General features: G+C 39.6%; 1 protein-coding gene across 1 annotated transcript in view; it reads left to right on the top strand.

Annotated features, from left to right (window-relative positions):
- The first annotated feature begins 1,562 nt into the window (after positions 1 to 1,562).
- Positions 1,563 to 23,376, top strand: part of eIF5B (eukaryotic translation initiation factor 5B) — an 87,725-nt gene continuing 65,911 nt past the window's right edge. The window contains exons 1-13 of the mRNA XM_089596143.1: positions 1,563 to 2,071; positions 2,922 to 3,745; positions 3,816 to 3,989; positions 4,217 to 4,470; positions 4,545 to 4,707; positions 4,797 to 5,129; positions 5,214 to 5,420; positions 5,534 to 5,967; positions 6,046 to 6,263; positions 6,349 to 6,551; positions 6,639 to 6,904; positions 6,985 to 7,066; positions 7,149 to 7,330. Of these exons, the coding sequence (XP_089452269.1) occupies positions 2,028 to 2,071; positions 2,922 to 3,745; positions 3,816 to 3,989; positions 4,217 to 4,470; positions 4,545 to 4,707; positions 4,797 to 5,129; positions 5,214 to 5,420; positions 5,534 to 5,967; positions 6,046 to 6,263; positions 6,349 to 6,551; positions 6,639 to 6,904; positions 6,985 to 7,066; positions 7,149 to 7,330 (3,384 nt within the window). The 5' untranslated portion in view covers positions 1,563 to 2,027. The remainder of the gene's footprint in view (positions 2,072 to 2,921; positions 3,746 to 3,815; positions 3,990 to 4,216; positions 4,471 to 4,544; positions 4,708 to 4,796; positions 5,130 to 5,213; positions 5,421 to 5,533; positions 5,968 to 6,045; positions 6,264 to 6,348; positions 6,552 to 6,638; positions 6,905 to 6,984; positions 7,067 to 7,148; positions 7,331 to 23,376) is intronic.

The following is a 23,376-nucleotide window of genomic DNA, read 5'->3' as shown; positions in this document are numbered from 1 at the left end:
GCGGTCTTGATTTTTTGGCCAAAAGTGGCTCCTAAAATTCTCAATCAGAGCATTCAGGATTAGAGCCATTTAGTCAAATATAAACCAGCCGCAACTCATGATGAAGCTACAAAATAAAAAAATAACAATATGTGTGTTTTTGGCGGCAAGCTAACAATTTATCTTATGCTTGAAAATTTATCTTCAAAAGTATAAACACATAGGAGGTCAATTTTTTGGTAGAAAATAGATTGTTAACTTGCCGCCAAAAACACACGTATTGTTATTTTTTTATTTTATAGCTTGGTCATAAGTTGCGGTTGGTTTATAATTGACTAAATGACTCTTATCCTGTGTGCTCTGGTTGAGAATTTTAGGAGCCACTTTTGGCCAAAAAATAAAGACCGCTAGATGGCGCTGATCCAAATAATCACTACTATTTACAGTAGAGCCATGTAATTAAACATAAACCAGCCGCAACTCATTGCGTTAATGCAAATAAAAAGTTGACGTTTAAAATGCTATTTGCGGCAAGTTTATAAACTATTTTTTGTCTGAAAATCTACCTCTTAAAGTATAAATATATAGGAGGTTGATTTTTGGGTTAATTAACTGCTGGGTTAATTAATAGAAACCGTCTGCTTTGCAACTTGTTGTATGCGCGCTTTCGATGCATCAGGATTCAGGATGCGTGTTATTGTGCTTTCATACTTGTTTTTGTGCCGTTGTGCGTGCTTTTATGCGTTTTTATTTGCATAGTGTCGTGACCCGGCTTCCGTACAAATCTATATCAAATCGTAAATTGTAAATCGTAAAATATTAGTAAGCACACACACATGCAATTCAGACATGCAATTACACAATATATTTTAAGGCAGACGTTTCAAAACATCTTTTTGCATTTTAAATATCAGTAAATTGGCTAAGATGTGAAAATACACCCACTATACCATTAAAAAAATTAATATAATTCCTGAAAACTATGGTTTTTTTTTAATCAGCGAAAATAATTTAGCAAATCAAACAAATAGGGGAAACTCAAGGGACCCTGTGAAGGTCGTCTGATGCGGTGTGTTCTTTCAGTGGCACTTTCTGGGTGTGTTCCAGTAACACTCTCCGACAACTTACCAACAACTTAATTATGTCTTACGATATCTTGCGTCATGTTTAAGTTGTCGGAGAGCACTACTGGAGCACACGGTCTGAAAGGATCGTTATCTTTCCTCAGATAAAGATATTTTCCTGTAAAGACACAACTTGCCAGCAAAAAATATATAAATAAATCTCAGTGAATTTTCATTTATATGAATATATCAATGGGTAACCAAAATATATACAACAAATTTCAAAAAAAGAGAGTAGAGGCTTAGCATTTAAGCAACATTTTTTTAACCAGCAGTTGGTGTTGGTGCGTCGGTCTCAACATTTTTTCATCGTGTATTATAAATATAAGATATCTTCGAGACAAAAATTGGATGGTACACTGCGTGATTCTGAGCAGACGCCCTGCTTGTAGTGCTTATGTGTATATATATACACATAATACATATATATATGTATTTATGGATAAGTAGAATTACAAGAAGAAGGTGCAGACTGCAGAGACCGCACATTCTCTCTCTTTGCGTTTGCATTATACTTTGCGGACTTGAACATTATTAAATTTATACTTGGTGTGAAAAGTAGAAGCAGCATTGCTTAGTAAAAAAGAGAAAAGTAAAGCACGAAAAAGTTTGTCATATGCGCGCGTGGAGTCGACGTTCTGCAGCTTGCAGCATCAGCACAGCCAGCTGGACCCCTGCAGCCCATCACCTGCATCGCAAGAGGAAAAAGCATTTGGAGTTGTTTTCATCATTGTTATTGCGAGTGTCGGCGTTCTCTGGAAGCGACGAGCTGCAGGAGACGACGACGACGAAGACAACGACCAAGAGAACGAATCAACGGCAAAATTGCACGTCTCATGTGGAAAGGTTGCGGGCTTCTAGACGGCTACAGGCACAGGGAAAAATTTTTACACCGTGAGGTTAGATTAGGCGAAGGCGAGCAAGATGGGCAAGGCAAAGAAGGGCAAGCGCACCGACAAGGACGATTTGTGAGTTTCTACCTTAACTTGTCGAACCCGTGCTCAACCGGCTAATTGTTTTTTCGCTTTTCATTTTGTTATGATGCACTTGCATATCATATATACTTTTCGACAAATAGCTTAAGGCATCGTCTGCTCGTTTAAGGGTTCGGGATGACCTTGAATAGGTTTTTTTTTATTATGAAGTTCAAGGTTGCTCATGCTACTTAAGTAGGCTGATACGTGCTTGCAGTTCTGAGAGCTTTTTCCCGAAAAAACAGAGCTCACATTTTGCCATCTGCTTAGGATAAAGGTTAGGTATATCTTGCGCGGATACTTTTAACACTACAATCCTCCGATTCGCAGCTTTTTCACCTGCATCACATGCAAAGCTTTCAAAATAAGTCGGGTACTTAACGTCTTCTTTCTTTTTTTTTTTCGTGAAAATTTGAGTTCTGTTCGAGTCGTAGACTTTTGCTTCTTTTGAGATTCCAATGCAATTTTACTTTCTTACCAATTTTAATGTAATTACATCGTTAACAACTAATAAATGCTTTCGTGAATCGATGAAATAACAGCTGTCAATGTTCCAATCTAGATAAGAAATCGTTAAAGTGACATAAATTTTTTAATTTTAAAAAGTTATTGAAATTAGTTTGTATTCTTCAGAAGGCTAATTGTAATTACTCAAACAAAAGTTGACAAATAATTTAATAAATAGAAGCTAATCATTGCAGTTACAAATAAAGATCAAAGTATCTTGGTAATTAGTATAGAAATAAAGTGCTTGATAAGCTATTGTGGAATTCTTAAAGATTAACAATATTTTAGATTTATATTGCATAATAATTTATTTTTGTAATTTGTATCTATTTTGCAGTGGCAGTGATCTGGAAGTAGAAAACAGTATAATCGATGAGCCTGTAAAGTCGAAAAAATCTAAAGACAAAAAAAAAGTTGCTGTAGTTGATGAATTGGCTGAAAATCTTGAAGATCTCAAAATAGAAAAATCCAAGAAGAAGGACAAAAAATCTAAAAGAAAAGGAGGTGACTCGGATGATGAAGATATACTCAAGGGAAAAATCGAACTGAGGTCGGATTCTGAAGAAGCACCTAAAAGTAAGAAGAAAAATACTAAGAATCAGTCAGTCAAAAAAGGATTTGCTGCTTTGGCAATTGAGTCTGATGAAAATGAATCAGACAATGAAAATCAAAAATTGAAAGTCAAATCGAAAAAAGGTAAAGAAGATATAGATGTGGATGACGAAGAAGATGATGCGAAACCATCTAAAAGTAAAAATAAGAAAAAAAACAGGAAGCAAGTCGATTCTGATGGTATGTCTGACGATGAAAGTCAGAAACCAAAAAGCAAAGGAAAGAAAGGAAAAAAAGCAATTGATTCGGATGATGATCTGTCTGACAATCAAAATCAAAAAGCAAAAAGCAAAGGCAAAAAAAGCAAAAAAACTGTTGAATCGGATGCATCTGCAGACGAAGAACCAAAAACTAAAATTAAAAACAAGTCAAACGCTAAAAAAAAATCTAAGAACAATGATTCTGATCAAGAGATGGACATTGGGATTTCTAAGCCTAAAACTAACTCGAAAGAAAAAAAAGTAAAGAAAGATTCTGACTTGGATGATGATGATGATGATTTTCATATTACTAAAACAAAAACGGTAAAGTCAGTGACAAAATCTAAAGGTGAGGTGTTTGATTGATAAAAAACAATTAGTACTATGTCTTCAGAGTATATAATCTTGAAACTTTTTAGCATCAAAAGCTAGTTTCGCCATGTTGATGCAAGATGATCAGGATGATGACGATGATGACAATCAAGCATCTCCTCCATCTGATGATGAGTCCGAAAGAACAGAAAGTAGAGATAACAGTAAATCTTCAAAGATACAAAAGCCCCAGCCTCAAGAATCCAAGAAGAGCAAGAAAGGTTTGTCTGTAGTTCCTAAACGTTCATTTAAAACTAAAGAGCTAGTTTTGCACACAACTTTTACTTTTCAATTAAAAATACGATGAAATAAATTCTATGAAAGAACTTTTTTTTTACTTTTTTTTGTATAACTTTATCTTTGTCATACAATCAAAAAATTAATTGATAATTCAATTTTAAGCTATTTCCACAAAAAATAAAGCTCTTTCATCAATCATTGATTGCAGCCAAGAAAAAGCGTGACGATGATGATGACTTTGATAAAATTTTGGAGGAATTTAAAGTGGTGGAAGAGCCAAAACCAGAAGAAGAGTCAGATGAAGGAGAGAAAAAGAAAAAGAAGGGTAAGCAGCCAAAGAAGGAAAAGGAAGCTGATGAAACTGCAGAAGGACAAGAAGAAGGTACAGTGAAAACTGCGGCGCAAAAAAAAAAGGAAAAGAAAGAAAGGGAAAAGCAAAAGAAACTTGCTCAAAAAAAGGCTGTAAGATTTATTTTTGTTTTAAATTCAAAAAGTTACGTACTGTTTGATAACATAATAATAACATTTTTATGTAGGAGGCAATGAATAAGACTGAAGCTCCTAAAGGTGGTGACCTTACAGAACCTGCAAAAAAAGAAGCTACAGAGGAACCAAAAGTTGAAGATAAAGAAGAGGATGATGATGACGATGAAAAAAAGAAAAAAAAGAAGGACGGAAAAGACGATCCTAAAAAGAAAGGTAGACTTTACATCTAATCCATTTTCGCTCCGGAAAAATCATATTAAAAAAAACATTAATTTAAAAATGTGTGATTTTTTTTCATCAAGTTAAGGGACCTGGTGCAAAGGCTATCCTGAAGTTAAAGGAAGCTTTAAAATTAGAACAAGAAAGAGAGGAACAATTGAAACGTGAAGAAGAAGAAAGGATACGTCAAGAGGAAGAAAGGGAGAGACTCCGAGAGGAGCAATTGAAAAGAGAACAGGAAAAAAAAGAAAAGAAAAAGTTGAAAGAAAAAATGAGGAAAGACAAATTAAAAGCCGAAGGAAAGCTTTTGAGCAGCAAACAGAAGTTCGAAAATGCTAGGGCTCAAGCTATGTTGGAAGCATTGAAAGCTCAAGGATTCGAGGTACCAGAAGTTGGAGAGAAAAAACAAAGACCAGGTGATACAATATATTGTCAAGGATAGAGAAAAATTGTTGATCTCGTTTATTTTAATTCTAAATTATTTTTACAATCTGTTCAAGGAACCAGAGTAAGGGCAAGTAAGTTAAAGCAGCAGAGTAGCAAAGAAGAAAAAGAGGAAAATAAAGCTGAGGAAGCTGAAACTGATAAAGTGCAGGTGGAGATTGTCGATAAAAAAGAGGAAAAAGCTGAAGAAAAGAAAGAGGAAGAAGATGATGGTCTCAAAGATGCTTGGGATGCAGAAAGTAGTGAAGAAGAACCCGAAGAAGGTGCAAACTTTATTTAATATCAATCATTCCCTCTGTTTGTTAAGCGTTCGTTGCTTGGCTAATTTTATATTTTCAATTGTAATTGTACTTCGTTAACACTAATATTATTTCAGACAAATCGGAATCAGCAGAGAAAAAAGAAGCCGTCAAGGGTTCTAAAACTGCTGCTAAGGAATCTGAGGAAGAGGAATCTTCCTCTGCGGCAGAAGGATCTGATTCGGAAAGTGAGTCCTCAGATTCTGACTCAGATGACGAGAGCGAAGAGGAAAGTGATGGGAAACGTCCAGATCCTGAGCGTAAGAAACAGCAGATACGTGAGAGGATCCAGAACCGTAAGAACGAAGCGGAAAAGAAACGCACCCTCGATAGATTGCGAGCAGCTGTTGTCTGCGTACTCGGTCACGTAGATACTGGCAAAACAAAGATCCTAGACAAGTTGAGAAGGACGAATGTACAGGACGGGGAAGCTGGTGGCATTACCCAGCAAATCGGTGCAACCAATGTGCCCATTTCAGCCATTCAAGAGTCTACAAAACACGTTAAAGGCGTAGGTTTTACTAGACTTAAAAAGTCTCTTGACACTTGTAATAAAGGTATAAAGATTTGTCTTTCCTTTTTTTTTTAGTTTGCCGACAAAAAGTTTAAGATTCCTGGACTATTGATTATCGACACACCTGGTCACGAATCTTTCAGTAATCTAAGAAACAGAGGATCGTCTCTCTGTGACATAGCTATTCTAGTAGTTGATATTATGCATGGCCTAGAGCCTCAAACCATAGAAAGTATCAACCTTTTGAAAGCTAAAAAATGTCCGTTTGTTGTGGCTCTCAATAAAATTGACAGGTATTAAATTTATCAGCAACATTTAGGGCTACTGACCTTTTCTTCTCTTAACAAAAAACAAGTTGAAAATTTAAATTTCCTTCAGACTTTACGATTGGCAAACGATGAGCCGCAAAGACGTGCAAGACATCATTAAAGCTCAAGCAATTAATACCCAACGAGAATTCGAAAAACGCTCCAAGGATATAATCGTCCAATTTGCTGAGCAAGGCCTTAATGCTGCACTCTTCTACGAAAATCCGGATCCTCGAAGTTACGTGTCTTTGGTTCCAACGAGTGCTGTAACGGGTAAGACATTTTTTTTTTTTTTTTTAGTACCACAGAACAAATCAATTATTACAATCATAATGATATAACTCTCAAATTTCGTTGCAGGAGAGGGTATGGGTAACTTGCTAGGATTGATAGTCGACGCCTGTCAAGGTCCATTGGCCAAGCGACTTATGTTTTGTGAAGAGTTGCATGCCATAGTGCTAGAAGTCAAAGCCTTACCCGGCCTTGGTACAACGATAGACTGTATTCTAGTCAATGGGACCCTTCGCGAGGGTGACACGATGATTCTGGCAGGTACAGATGGACCAATAGTTACTCAAATCCGTGCGCTCCTCATGCCACAACCTTTGAAAGAGTTACGAGTTAAGGTAATCTATTTATTTGTTGTTGATAGTTTAGTTGTGACATTCTTGAAATTACATAAATTTATCAAAATATCTGTTGGCAGAATGCGTATGTAGAACACAAAGAAATTGAAGCAGCTCAGGGAGTGAAAATAGCTGCCAAAGAGCTCGAAAAAGCCATAGCAGGTATAAACATTAGTTGTCAAATATCCTATGCCTTTTAACTATCGACGTGGTGGTATTAAATAATACATCTTCCAAATTTTAGGATTAAATTTGGTGGTGGCTCAGAAACCGGACGAAGTTGAAATATTGAAGGAAGAAATAGCCAAGGAACTGTCTCATGCCTTGGGTAAGATAAAATTAGCCGAGCGAGGTGTCTATGTGCAGGCGTCGACTCTCGGAGCCCTTGAAGCGTTGCTCGAGTTCTTGAGAACAAGCAAAATTCCGGTAAGTGCGTTTTCTTAACCATAATCTTCATTTCAATGAAGCTTTAATTAATTAGTCTCATACCCAATGATATTTCTCTTTGAAATCTTTTTTTTTTTTTTTTTTTTTTTTTTTTCTCAATTCAAATGATTATTATTCCATGAGGTCAGATATAACCGGGCGTTGTGACTATGTAAACAAATATGCTTCAGTTTAATTAGAAGCTTCTTAGATTGTGATGACAAAATAGCAAGAGAAAAAATAAGTTTGCTAAGCGCAACACAAAAGTACAACGGCAGCAATGATCGATTGAAACACATGTAGAGGGGGATGGGAGCAGGGGAGCACATCAGCACATGTGTGTACATAGGGTAATGGAAGGCCAGGAGACGAAGCTTGCGGCATACATGATAAGCAAGTTTGTACGCGCGCGCGTGTGTGTGTGTGTGTGAGAGAGAGGCCGCGCGCGCTTTGCACGCCCAATGAGCCGTATCCTGCTAAACTGTTAAGAAGGAAGTGCTTCATTGCTGATGCCGGCGCTGCAGCTCTCTCGGGAGAGCACTCATTGAGGCTCGCAAGTACATATTGTATACGTGTGTGTATGCATGTGTAGTCGGGCTTTTGTACGCGTTGAGAATCGATTTTTTAACATTTTCTTCTATTGTTTTTTTTTTTTTTTTTTTTTTTTTTCTTATGATTTCTTTAAAACCAGAAATAAATAAGTTTCAACAAGTTTCAAACAATTAATATTTATCAGCAGCGTATACAAGTATGTAGTTTGTATTTTTGTAAGTCATCGCAAGTGCAATTACTCGCGTGAAAGATGTTTACGTTGCGTGCTCAAGTGGGCACAATAATTATCATTGAAACGCACTCGAGGGTCACCCGTGACAAGAGCGCGCGTGTACTTAATGAGTGGTAACGTAAAACGGGAACTATTTTTGGCGTTGGCGCCACAATTTTCTGCACTTACCGCCCCCTCCCCCACACGCTTTCGTAAACCTGTGATTTTAGCGAAAATTGTCTGAACGAATCCTAACAAGGATCACTTAATTTCAATGCAGCGTCGCTCTTTACCCACATAATCGTGTGGCACGTACTTGTACTACAGATTTGTGCAATACTTGTGAGTACAGTATACTTAAAAATTTTACACTTCCACCTACCCTAACATTGCGTACATTACACACGTACACACAATGTGTTTGCCATCGTTTAAAACTATAGACTTGAATGATTATTTGTTCATACGATAATTTTCACGACGATTTTTTTACCGATCGTCCTTGTTTCGACTCCCTATTCTCAAAGCTCATGTTGAGTCACCCACAAACGTTTGACGGTGTACTCGTACTATGCCTACACACCCCTAAACATGCATTAATTACAAAATCATCTATTTGCAGTATAGTAGAACTGAACGAGGTAAGAATTTTCTCGTGACCAATCCGTCTTCATAGGTTGTGCAAACAAAAGATTGTCCGATCGATTGACTTTACCTCGAATAACATTTTTACGGATCTACAGCTACGCCTAAAGTAAAAAAAAATATCACCGGCTTAACAGGCGTATCCACCATCCCCTATTCGACATGGCTATAAATAAAAATTAAAAAGATGGCCCTAAAATCCAAAAGCGCCGAAGTCGTGTAGTCATATAAAAGTATATTATACAGTACGACTCGTTTCCGCTCATGAATGGGAGCTCCCAGCTCTCCCCATTGATTTCCTCCCCTTCGCTCGTATCTACCATCCAGAATTGTGATCACGCGTGTGATTGTAAGTACAGTAAAGAAATAAACGGGGGGACCGTAGTGTGACGTCACTGTGTGGATTGGCTCTCTTTGGATGTATACCCGTGATACGTGTAGCCAGGACTTTTGGCTCTGGTACATCCACCCCGAGCGCGTGGGACGTGCTCCAAGGGTCCTCATTCGATTTTTCATTTTTTTCTTCTCTCTCTCTCTGTTACAAGTATAATATAGTGGTGGTGGATAGATTTTTTGCCCCCCATGCGCACGTCGCGCGCAAAAAGTTGGGGTGTGTTTCACGATCGCAGGCAGGCATGTGGATACGCGAGCGAGGATAACGTACGTAACTACACGAGTGGGCGGAATAAAGTCGTTGCTGTCGATGACACGGGCCGCCCACGAGTTTGCCGATCGCTCGCGCATATATAATGGAGTGGAGGGGTCCGAGGAAGGGGGGGGATGTGCGTTATTGACATACTTTTTCGGCCGGGTTAATTGACGTTTCGTGATGGCCTGCGTGCCCCATATGGCTGGATTTTGATTTGTTTGCCTGAACGATGTCTACTTCTTCTTTTTCGTACGAATTTTCGTTGGATCATTTTTCATCTCTCTTTTTTTTTTTTATGTCCAATATATTACTTTTTATCGAAAATTATAAGTATTCGTGCTGAAAATTTTTTTCCCAATTACCACCTACAACAGATTGTTCAGCAACATTTTTGCCAGCAAATACAATGCGTTACAGCTTGAAAGACCTAAAACAATGTGAAAAAAAAAAAAAAAAAAAAAATACATGGTCAAAGTATTTAAATATTTTATTACAAATACTTGACAATGAGCTTTAATATTTAAAATGTGTTGCATATATCTGACAAATGTTTTGAAATTCATAAAAAAAAAAAAAAAGAAAAATGGAAATAATTTTCTGTCCAAGTATATGCTTGTATCCGGCAAGTATAGTAAATTTGACAAGTACGAGGTAGGATAAGATGATCTTTTCTTCACGGGGGGACCTAAGGCTCATCTAACCACTCGAGGAAAGCCTCTCTTAGTACATCGGCCTAAGTTAATTGGAGAAAAAAAAAAAAAAAAAAAATGACTGAAGGCTAGTGGAAAAAAAGTACGTCACAAAGGTTGAGTGATTCCTTAAACGGAGGAGCGTCTCAAAGAAAATAAGATGTAAAAAGAAAAAATTAAATGCATGCATCAGGTATACGTGCGCACAAGAGACAGAAGAAGGGGCTATATACGTGCAGTGCGCGGGCGCGACAGCGAGCACCGGAAACACCGACACCCACGCCTAACCTGTGGGTGGAATCTTTCCCACCACCCCCTCTCGCCTCGTTTCGGAGCGATCGACGAAGACGTCTTTCGCGAGCGTGGATAATCGACGGTTTTTCGGAACCCCCGCGAGAGCCCTGCTTCTTCTTCGATACGCCCACTCTTGCCTTCGCCTTGACGTACGAGCCGAGCATCTCCTCTTCTTCTTTTTCTTGCAGAGTTGGGATGTTTGTTAGTTTTTTTTTTTTTTTTTTTTTTTTTTTTGCGCAAGAAAAATGCTTCTTCGTTCGGCTTTTTTTCGGGTGGGAAACTGTGATGGATGGTGCGCAGTCGGGTGTGACGTCTCTATATCGGGCAATAATGATCAGGCAACGATGATTGTCTGAATTTTCTTTTTTTTTTTTTTTTTTTTTTTTTTTTTTTTTTCTTCTCTTTCTGTGCTCACTTTTGTTCATCGCGAGTTTATTGTTTATAGAGCTTGTCGTTTCACTCGTTTTTTTTTTTTTTTTTTTTTCTCCACATGAATCTTACACACACACAAGGGATATTTCCAAATGGATAATAACATGTAGATCGAGGTATCGCGATTTTCTAGATCGGATGCACATCGCCTGCAGTTGATTTTCGACGTAGGTGCGATAGATACTGAAAAAAAATAATAATGACAAACAAAGTGAAGATGATTGTTTAACTTGAGAAAAAATAGTAACGTCCATTCAACAGTTTTTATTATAAAATTTTCTTTACTTTTCTACAACCGTGTGAATATACGTGTATGCTGACATTAGCCGTATTTTCGCCTCCGTACTCGCTCCACATCCACCGGAAGGAAACCAGATAATATCGCGAATTCGTGGGTTATTCGCCAGATATGTACAAGTATGCGCGCGAGAAGTTGTCCTCAGACGATTTTCGACTTCCTCCCAAGGTCGTACAAGTTGGAACGTCGCGTCGTTGTTTAAGACTCGATCTCGCGACGTGAGCCCGATTAGGTATACCTGCTTTTAAGGGCCTTTAGATTGTACGTGAGATAGCGCGCAGCTTTATAATTCACGTTTAAAATACCACAAAAGGTGGACCAATTGCAATGTTTGCCCCTCCGTTTTGCAAATCTGAATGAGATCTATTCTCGGAGTCATAACAAAAGCACGTTTTAAAATTGTAGTTGTAACGAGCCTCGGGTCATTTGACAAATTTTGTTTGTTTTTATGATTGCTTGTACCGTTATTTGACAAATGATTGTTCGCAATATTTCCAGCTGCGATTGTGCACGCAAGTCGACCTTTGCCGCGTGCAACACCGACCCATAAAATCTCCTCTTTACAGCCTCGAGCATATAATGCGTACACGAGTACCAGAATGCCAAACCATCGACCTTAACATAATTCGTTTCGCGGCGCGCAAGAGTCGGAGAGAGAAAGCCAAGAGGCGCGATTTTCAGTCAACTCGCGCGTACGCCCATATAATACAACAGCTGCGTGCAAAAACTCTCTAAGTGCTGTGTATATATGGTGTCCAAGGCAGCGGCGGCGGTACGTCTACGCATTGGTCGTTTCGAGAAAAAAAAAAAAAAAAATGCAATGTTTGTTTGATGGGTGATGCGATAGGACTTTTTTCAAAGTAACATAATCGGCGATTTTAATGTTATTTCAAAGGTGTAATACGTTACGGTGAAAATCCACGGTAAATATGATATAATCCACGGTAAATATGATATGTATCTGAATAAGCAGGTTACCGTTGACGAGATATTTTTTAAATTTCATCCTCAAAATGGTTTTTTAATTTAATTAAAAAAAAAAAAAGAAAAATAGGAAAAAAAAATTTTTTTTTAACGAAACGGCCCCTATACAGTATTGTACGCGCGGGTGCTGGCGTGCTCGTCTTCGGAAGCCGTACGTTTATACACATACGTATTCCATATACACAAACAAGAACTGCGCCATTCAGCAATGCGTCCCATTGATACGGGCGACGCACGAGAGAGAGAGAGAGAGAGAGAGAGCGTGCGCGTGTGTGTTATATAAGTGTAAACGGGGAATGAATGGGGGAGAAAAAAAGTAGGAGTGTATATATATATAAGGAGGAGCAGGCACGCAATTGCCCGATGGGCAAGGGAGGAGGGGGAGCGCGTGCTCGTAAAACGCACCGCTAATTTCCGGTCGCCTTGTGCTCCCCCCCCCCCATCAGCTCTCTCTCACACACACTTACACTCCCCCTTTCTCTCTTGCTTGTGCCAGCAAGCTTCCTTCTTTCTTTCTTTCTTTCTTTTTCCCGCTCCTCGTCGTGGGTTGAAAGTTGCGTCTCTCCGTATACCACCTCTTGGCACACGAGCGCTTTCAAAGCTCTCAGAGTTGCTTGCAGTGCTGCCATTTTTTCGAGAGCGAGGCCTCTTTTATAAATATTATAGAGTTGATTTTTCGAGTGCTGCATTGATGCTGGGATATCTTTTTTTTATATGCTTCTGATCTCTGTCTCTCAGTACCTGTACCATTGCAATCGATATCGATAAGATATCTCGAAGGGTGAGCATAATGAAAAAATGTAATCGAATGTAATGGATTATATATCCTCTTATAAGTTGGTAACGAAAACATCGGCGTGCCTACTTCTATTTTGCCACGGTGAAGAAAGACGCACGCGCTTGTGTTTTTTTTTTTCCTTCTTTTAATAAAAAGAAAAAAAAACAGTTTTTGCTCAGTGGACCACTATAGTATACCTCAATTACACATGTGCGTCAAATGGAACTTTTTCATAAACAATTATGGTCCAGTTAATAACAAAGTTCACACCAATAAAATAATCTCCTCAAACGCACATGTCTTACCAAACGCGACTTGTTCTACTTATTTTCGCTCGAAGCAGAGCTTGCACGATTTAAAGATCACACAGCTCGTATTTTCAAACCTACCTTTTCAAATTAATCATCAATCAACTGTACACTTGTCAAAAACCTTCATAGCGCAATAAACACGTTTTTTTTTTTTTTTTTTTTTTTTTTTTTTTTTTTTTTTTTTTTTTTTTTTTTTTTTTTTTTTTTTTTTTTTTTTTTTTTTTTTTTTATCAAGCGCACGTGAGTATACATGTACATTTTTCGTAATTGACGCAAACGATATCATATAGGTGCACGTATCGAATATCGTCCCATTTTGTTTCCACGTCCACACGGACACCACCTTCTCAAATTTCAATTATTTCTCAAATTATAGCGTTCACGCTTTTCCTCCTTCGCTACAATGGACAATATTCTCGGAAACCCAGGCCCGCGCGCAACCACATACTACCACATACGAAGTCCCGTCTCGCTTTTTTCCTCTATTCCTCCCGGTAGGCCGTCGCTTTTCTTCGGGGCCGGATACCAAAAAAGGTCGTTCAAGGCTCTCTCCTGCACACACACACACACACACACACACACACACACGCGCGCGCACACACGCACGCACGTAGCTCCTTGGCTCGGGCGTGTGCGTCGCCTACGCCCGCCCCCCCCCCTGGAGTCGGGCCGCGCTTCGCGTGGGTGCAAGGGGGTCGAGGGGGGAGGGCTCCCCGTTAAAATATTTTCACGCACCTTCCCCCGCCTTCCGGTCGCGCTCTCTTGCCGCCACCTCCTCTTCTTCCTCCTTTACGTCCTTTCCCCGCCGTTTCTTTTCGCCAACGCCCGCAATGTTTCGCACACTTCTGTCCTCGTACTTATATGCCGCTTCCAGAGGCCGTTGGTTTCGTCGAGAGACCGACTTTGGCTGTGCAGGGACAGTTAATTCTCGCTGATCCAACGCGTCAACGATTCAACTAAACGTGTGTCCGTGCAAGGGGACATTTCGTTTTGGGTATAGGCAGGGTATCATTGAAACTACAACTGTCTTCCTGATCATTATTTATGTTAAAAATAGCTAATATAGATGAGTTTGCGTCAATTCTTCAAGCTCCGAAGAATAAATCAATGAAGGTCCAACATTTTTACTGATTATAAAAGCACTCGGGGGGGGGGGGGGGGGGAAGAAATGCATGGACGATTTTTGATGAGTGAGGCCAAAAACGAGTTCCCATTTTCAATCAACCCGGTCCAATTTTCACCTGGTATACTCAAATAAAAAAAGTCCCACCCTGGTATTGATGCCCCAGACTACTCACTTCAACTCAGACTAATCACTTCATTGTGTACATTTCAAAAACGTTAGAAAAAAAAGATAATAATAACAGTATCGTCACAACACAGCATCGTGTATGATTGTTTTTCCAAATGAAGAATCCATTCGAAATTGGCTCAATTATCGAAGGGAAAAAAAACCAAAGTGAAGCACCGCGAGAAAAAGAAAGAGAACGAGCTTTGCATTATTTCCGATACGCATCGAAGCTCATTAACTTTGGCAAAGTAATTGAGGAGAGAAACAAAAAAGAACGAGGCACGTGATTCGCGAACGCGTTGGGGTGTATGTACATCCGCTCGTACGATGGCACGCACCCGAGCTGCCGATGCCTTTCTCGCGAAACGAGATGAGCCAGCGAAGTAAGTAAGTATACACCTCCTCGCGTGGGCTGTCGTTTTTTTTTTTTTTTTTTTTTTTTTCACGCCTCTTCTCCCCGTGCCTCGGTTTGAATCTCGTTTGGCCTTTCCCTTTGTTTTCGCCTTTTGCCATTCCTCTGATTTTTCAGGTGCCATTTCTCGTTGTGCACACAAAGTTATCGGGCACCTTATACATATAGGCACACCTGATTATTTCGAGGCAACTGTTACGGAAGGGAACGATCGATGAAATTTTTGCCAAATACCAAGTACCCACGCAATATTATAATCAATGAATTGCTATTTTTACCAATTATGTTATCATTTTAGTAAAAAAAAAAAAAAAAAAAAAAAAAAAAAATTATAATCCTTCAGCTACACTTTAACGCAGAATCACTAGTGTACCCACCTGTGAGCATCATTGTAACCATATGAATCAACAATCACTAAATATGAGCAAAAATCTGTGGTCCGATCGAAAAATCATGAGTTATATTTCTTTTCCACCACCGACCAGACAGTCCCATCGGGTGTCGCCTGCGACTAGATGTCCATTGCGTTTCGACCGCAGATAAAATTATATTCATAATATGTGTAAAGACACGGAGACACGCACATCCTCTTGTCCTCATACATCATATGCATACATACATGCACGCAAAGTCGGTGTTTAAGTGGTCGCGGACTATACTCGCGACTTGTGTTACTCTTGTAGAAAGTGGTAGTCCATAGCTCGCCGTGTGCTTTCGAAACTAGAAGGAGCCCATGACTTCCGGCAGGCGACAGTGGCTGACCGAAAAATAAGAACGAAAGAATAAAAAAGCTCTCTCCTCGGTCGGGGAGCGCGATCCTTTTTTTTCACTTTGCTCCAGCTATAAGCTGCAACGTCGAGCTAAGTGAGTGCTCGGCGAGAGAAACCGGACCGGCTGTTTTCTCGCCTCGTGTAACGCGAACACCCTGCTTTCCCGCTCGCTGAAATTACTACTCCACCGGCTATTTGCGGCTACGTTTACTTGCCCGTGGAACGATACATTATTTATGCGCGCGTGTGTGTGTTTGTGCTCGCTCGTGCCCCGATATGATGTATATACCGACCACCGCTGCTTCTTCTTCGATCAGTTGTCCTTTTGGTTTCCCTGCAGGTATTCCCCGCTGCGTCTCGTTGAATTTCTAGGATATATATATATATACATATGTATACCTGTATACTTGACGTTGCACGCTTGTCCTGTGGGGCGAGTTTTAGTCTTTATCCTGCTCGTCGCTGATAAAGATAAGCTGTAGCAAGCGGGAAGTTGTTTGCTGGGAAATCGTATTTTATCGTCTTTTTTTTTTTTTTTTTTTTTTTTTTTTTTTTCTCTTCTGGTTCTCATCGTTGATCGCTCCAATGGGCATTTGGGTTTCCGCAGCTGGTTAAAGGGGACAGTCGATGTTAGTTTTTATCATCCCAATCTCGAGGCGCTTCTTGTTGATAAGCATCACATTCACCAGTGGTATATGAAAATTGAATGAGTCATTTGTCTAAAGTTTTTATCAGATTTTTCGACAGCGTATTTTACGAGGTGTGGAAGATTGAAGTTGGAGAAAATTAATATGGAAGCTGTAATATAAAAAGCTGTCCACGGGTTCACCACATTCATTGAAAATATAGCCACGTCCCATTTTAAAAAGAGAAAAATTAAATTCGACCCCAAGGTAACAAAAACATAAACAATAATGTAAACTAGTCTCTCGAGGCTCCATGTTACTTCTTATGGACGTCTGTACGTAGCGAGAAGCCGACCCCACCTTTATCAAATACCCTTTTTGACCCCAATTCCTAATCACTACTTCTCAAACTCCAAACTAAATCAACTACTTTTTTGACTTCAATCTTTGTTCAACTTGAGTCTAAGTTAGTTGTTTTTTTTTTGTAATCCAAATGAAAAAAGATTTGTACATGTTTTTTTCGTGGTCGTCCAGTCTATACGTAACAAAACTCTTAATGACTCTGGAATCGAAGTAGTACACGATTTTTAAATTAACATCTCAACAACGAGTTTTAAAAAAAGCGCGTCCTGCTAACATGCGATCTAAAAACGGAAGAAAAAAAAAAGCTTTGGAATAATCTACTCTCTGCCTTACCAGCGAGAAAAAAGCAGTTGACTTAATCACGAAAAGCCTCATGCCGGGCAGCAGCAGCAACATCGTTGCAGGTACTATATGTACGTGTAGAGAACTGCTGCTTCTTCTCTCTTTACTTTTCCGCTCTGCTTGTTTGCGCGACTATCTCTTTAACGGTTTTTATTTTTATTTATTTTTTTTTTATTCTTCAGGCCGAAGAAAAAAGAAAGATAGCAGAACGGAGCGAGAAAAGGGATGGGGGGAGGGGGATGCGAGTGACCGGATGTGTGTTACGTCGCCGGGAGCCGAGCGGATGTCGCGACGTGATAAAAAGTATATCGGCAGATGCTGATGCTGCACTGAAACACAACGACCAACGACAAATGCCCGTCCGGCTCTTCGATTATCTGAATCGGACATGAGTAGTTGTATGCAGTGATTTTTTTTCTTTTTTTTCGCTTTTATCTAGTTTCAAGTTACGTCTAGTCTATTTTTCAATCACTTGCATCCATGCAAAACACGTGAGTCTTGTTTTTTACAATTCATTTTAATTACTTTTTGATTTTTTCATGAATAAGGTTTCCTCTAATCCTTACTTTGACAAATTTCGTCCAGACCATTTAACTTGTACCTATTCGTTTGAAAAATAATATTTAATTTACAATAGAGTAACGAGAGAAAAATAAGATAAACGTGGAAAAACGATTTTTCGGTTAATTTAATTTTCATTGTTTAATCAAATAAACCATAAATGTCTCCTTTGGCCGGAACAAGTAGCAGAAACGTATACAAATGAAGCACATGTACTCTTGGCTAATGTACTCAAACGTATACTGAAAACACCAGTCTTGCAAAGAATGTCCTACTTTCCGTATGAATTTACGATATATGGTCATTTAAATTTTTCGAATCGACAGTTGTGTGCTGTCGTAGTTAGAAAACCGGAAGAAGACCTGCGCAAATGAACAATAAATCGGCGAAATGTTGTGTAGAATCATCGCGCGCGTGCATTAATTTTAACCATAAGCGGTATGACTTGACAGGAAACGTGAGAGATTTGTCCTCCCGCGCGTGCAGTATTAGGAGAGTGTAAATCTGCTCCCGCAGTGATTTATTGCCTCACCGGGTGACGTCTCCGTTTTCCCGAGCCGATGTCTTTTGTAGTACTATTTGCTCCGATACTCGCGCGTGTCTTCCAACCAACTGCGTTTCTGTAGCAGAACAAGAAGACCACTCAATGGGTGAGGGGGGGGGGAAGTAAAGTAAAATAATAATGATACTGATTACCATATTCCATAAAAATTTTGACACCCACTGGGCGCTAGCTATTTATAGAGTACGGGTTTCACAAAGCCATTAAAGCCAGTCCGGTATATATATGTATTTATAGGCGCAGGTGACTTTTAACATTTCCTTTGGGATCGGCTTTGGCTCATTCTGTTATGCAAATTCCGTCCCTCGGTCTTTCTCTTATAACTCGAGTACGACAACGACGTCGAGGACTAGAGTCCGAGAGTTGCCGTGGTGTTGTGGGCGTGTGGGGCAAACTGGATACATATGCACGCATGCGAGAGTATAACCCGAGCTTGACGCTGAAAAGTTAATGAGTTGTTCAATACTTATGCTCGATCAGTTGGAATTTTTTGGAGATTTATATGAAGAAGCATGCAGCGTTGGCGCACCCACAATGAAGCTGAAAACCGTGGCGTGACCGTCACAATATCCATCAAAATAAACCCAACACGCTTGTAAAGTATAAATTATTTTTAAGCTTAAATAAACGATTGATTTTATCCATTGTTAACTTGATTACTTGAAATTATAGTGATTGTGGATTTGGAAAATTTATTCTAGCTTACAGACAAACAAATATTACAGAAATTTTAATGTGAAAGGGTACAAGTAATTTTTAGAAAAATTCTCTAAAAAATGAAACTATAGATATCGCAAAAAAAATCATGACTTTTTAAAAACATTGACACTTTGCAATACTTTTTCAACCAAAAAATAAGTTTCAATTGGTAATCAATCCAAATTTTTTTATGCATCTCAAAGAAATAGTCCGTGATGATGTTAAAACCATGTCAATGTATATTAAATCAACACTATTTACCTGATGTAATTGCTATGTATGGTGTATGTTGCTCGTCAACGTCCGTTTCGCGAGTTGTCTCCTCGTCCTTTTAATCCTTGATCAACTCTGTTGCAACCGACACCTTCGAAATTGTCCACCATCCGTACGCGATTCTCTTTTAAAACCTTTTATTATTTTCTCACGCGGAAGCTCCAGTACAGCGACACGAGTAAAGCAAGTTGAAGGATAAATAACCCGAGCAGAGATCGTATGTAGCTCACCGATTACTCGCAATTAGACTTGGACGATCGGCTATGATAAGCAGAGAATCCCTCATCCATCGAGATAATACTTAATTACAGTAGTCAGAAGAAGTAGAAGAGTGATAGGAGGGGGGGGGATCTTAAGTCTAGTGCAGAAAAGTAAGGGAAAAAAGATATGTGCCATCTTTTCTCGGATCGATTCGACGCGGTTGCCCCATACGTAACCGATACACGGGAAGTTACCGTTTCAGCTGCTCATGTTGCCCACGGCCGCGGCGTTTAAATAAAAAGCTCGATTAGCAACTGAATAATAATTGGTAATGCGCTTAATTCCGAGAGTCATTGGCACCATTGGTAAATATATATGTATATACCCGATGATCGAGTGAGCGTTTCCTTAGTTCTTGCAAACTTTATTTTAAAATAATTACTAAATGAAACCGTGGAAATATTGATCGTGACAAGAACAAAAAAAAAATTTAGTACAGCATAGGGATATTTTTTTTACGACAGATGTTGTTTGACAGGCCAGCTGTCTTATATTATGGTTATCCAACTGAATTTTTCGCTTAGTGCGATGATTTTTATATTACAAACTATAACTATATATTTAATGTGATTAAAGGCTTCGCGAATCCTATTAATTTTATTTTTCATGGTTTCTCAATATGTATTATTACAACTTAGGTAAAAGAACAGCAATCCTATGAAGATTCACAATATAATATAAGAAACTTGTGTGAAAATAATGTACAGAGTAAAAGCGAATAAATAACAAAGTATGTAATACCACATTGAAGTTAGTTTCCCGAAAAAAATATGTATTTTAATGCGCCGTCAAATTAATGCAAACAACGATTAAATTAAACAGTCTCGTAAATTACATCCTCTTTCGCAACCACGCCATCCTTTTGTGGGAGTCAACTATGAAACGAGGAATGAAAAAGGGGAAACAAAAAAACGAGGGAAAAAAAAAATGCAATTAACGTGTGAAGTTCAGTCATACCTGAGCTGTATAATTACTATCCGCAAAAGTTCACACATTTCTCGCTCAAATTCATGTGCTCGTGAGCACACCCCGTGCATCCTCTCTGTCCCCTCCAATGAGCCTTCTGGGAAAAGTTTGACCAAACGAAAATCAAGCCACCGAACGAGCGTGAAAACTATTGTGTCCCAGTGCCAGTAAATCCAGAAAGTAAGCTCTTGACAGACCACTGTTAGTACAAACAGATGGAGAAAAAAAGAGAGTCCTTTTTTCCCTCCCGGTGTTACGAAAGGAACATCGCGAATTACACGGCAAATAAGGTATGCACGAGACACTGGGAGAGAAGTGAAGGGAAAAAAGTTGAGAGAGAGCCCGTGAGGAGACAATGCCGAGAGAGAGAGAGACGTGGAGAACCGGAAGCTGGTAGCTCCTCGTTGGTAGTAATGAGCGAAGGAAGAGGATGTTCACACGATTAGTGCGCCCGCGCTTCCTTGCACGTATGTATACTTACCTATTATACATGCCTCAACCTCCTCATCCTTCTTCTTCTTCCCGGCGACGCGCTGTGTACACACACTTGTACGTGTATACATTACTTGCTCGCTTGGCTTGCACAAGCTCCGATTTTGGCTGTACAAAAAGATTTAATTGTTATTTTGATTTTTCACTCTTTCGAATTGACTTTGTCGTCGATTTTATACTTGGATTTTTCACTTTACAACGTGGTATCAGAAACAAATACATACCCCAACGTTTTTTGGATCAATACATTCTTTGTTTGGTTTTAAATTTTATTAATTTAAAGTTAATTTTATTAATTGAAATTTTATTTTGAAAAAGTCAAAAAAAGCCCGAGTACTCAACCGTTGGGTTAATAATAGTTTTCAAACTGAATCACGAAAAAATACCATACAAATGGGAATAAAAAGCACCACAAAGTCCACATCGAAAAAAAACACACGCTCTCAACCATACCCAAAAAAATTGTTCAATGTTCCAACGCAACGACTGAAAAGCCTCGAATTTCGATATCTTAAAACGACGTTAGGGCACGCGTCGTCATCAGCTCTCCATGTACCTACCTATACTTGTGCAGTACTAATAGTTACCCACAGTATACAGACATAGGCGTGCATATAAGCTCTCAAACGTGCTGAGCTGTTTCCGGCATCGTTTTCAATGCGTCAGTTTCCTCATTCGCCGAAACTGTCAATCTTCCGAATTCCTCGAGTGCTCCACTGCTGCGACGCTTCGGTGCGATTTTTCCCACGATCTTATCATACAAGTACAACATGCGTTATGATACATCATGATCTCGCCGATATGTCTCGAAAATCCATCAGATGTAAGTAACAACGAGTACAAACATCATCGAATAATCCAATCGCTGCTTGTACACCTTATATACACGACAAGTTATTATCCAGGATGCATAGGTACAGCTGCCACGAAGCCAAATCCAATCTACATTACATTAATGTAGCTCTTCCTCTTTTACGTTCGATATATCTAATAAAAAAAAGCTGATGGGCCTGAAAGATTGAGCAAGGAAGTCGGTGGCGTGTATCCTGCATCTATTTTAAATACTCGTCCGTCTCGACTACGTGCAAAGTTAATTTCTTTTTTTTTTTTTTTTTTTTTCTCTTCTCCCCACTCCCGTGCAGCTACCGGCCTTGAGCACGATGCCGGTATATAATAGCAAAGAATGCAAAAAAAAAAAAAAAAAGGGGGGGGGCATCGTCGAGCCATCAGCTTCGAGACGAACGAGAGAGAGGCGCAGGAGCAATTAAACGGTAGCCACGGGGCGCGGGGGCAGGCCGGCGTCGCTCGTCCGCGCCAGGAATGCAACCGAGAGGAGAACGAGGAATCATCGCCGATATCCCCGCGCGAACAATGGCGCATGTATAATTAACTATACCACTCCACCTCCGGCCTCGTCCTGCTTACCTTCGATCGATCTCCCGCGCGCCGTCGTCTTTCTAATCCTCCTCCCTCCTATCTCCGCGGTCCCTTTCTCGGGAAGGGCTGCACGCGCGGCGCCTCCTCCTCTGCACCTTCCCCCACCCCCCGGTTTCGCCGAATAATCGGCGCGTGTTCGGATTATTCGATGGGATCCTTCAGTTTAGGTGTCCGTATGGAGATACGCGTGCAGGTATGTAACGTGTCATCTGCGTGTACAGGGTCTCTCGCGATGAGTATAATTTTAATTCGACAAAGTCGATAAAAATACGAAAACGAATTTATATAAATGTTAGTATAATAGAGAAAGTGGGAGGGAGAGAGAGCGCGGAAGTCATTAATTCGCAACAGTGGCTGATGTGTGTGTGTGTGTGTGTATACCCTGGAGTGCAGGATGGTGGTTCGAGGGAGTGGGTTTTGTTTTGGTTTCTGAGAAGGAGCCCGGGAAAGATTAATCGATCGATGGATACATTGCTGCTGTTATATAATATAACAATCGAGCTGCACGTCTGTTGTCTGCGGGACGATTTATCATGCGCGTAGATTCGCGCGTGTATGGCGATTATATTATGATGTGTTAGTATTGGGCTGTCGGGGTGGTCGATGGGACGGTCATATTTTGGTTGGACGCGCGTTGTTTGGAGCTACATTTTTCCAATCGGAATGTGAAAATGCTGTTTGAGGGAAAGTGGTCCATACAGCAGTTTGTGCTGAATAATACGGGGATTGTTTTTCCCCGTCATAATTTTTATAGAATTTTAGTACACCAGAGTTGGGCAACCGAGTGCGTGGCAATGGTTTTGAGAAAAAGGGATTTAGGAATAAGTAACAAATAAAACTGCCGGGGTAAAAGGGGGATCGGTATATCCCCCATACCCGGGGGATCAATTTATCTATACCTGTGTACAAAATTATCCTTTCGCAGTATTTACTGAAATGTAATAAATTCAATAATGAGGATATCATACCATACTGTTGTGGACATTGTGGTTGAAATGGTATAGCTTTATTAGACATCATCAAATAAGAAAAAAATGATTTTGCACTACTGTCTCCTATAAAATGTCTCGTGACCTAACGTAGTATTGTTCATAGCATGCGTAAAAAGGCAGTAATTTTGGTTGACATTTTTTTAATTGTATACAATA

Source organism: Copidosoma floridanum, unplaced genomic scaffold (assembly GCF_036245765.1).
Source record: "Copidosoma floridanum isolate Cflo_tuat_1 unplaced genomic scaffold, Cflo_Japanese_pri ptg000030l, whole genome shotgun sequence".
In the NCBI taxonomy this organism is placed as follows: Eukaryota; Metazoa; Arthropoda; class Insecta; order Hymenoptera; family Encyrtidae; genus Copidosoma; species Copidosoma floridanum.
This window is presented reverse-complemented; position numbering and strand designations above follow the sequence as displayed.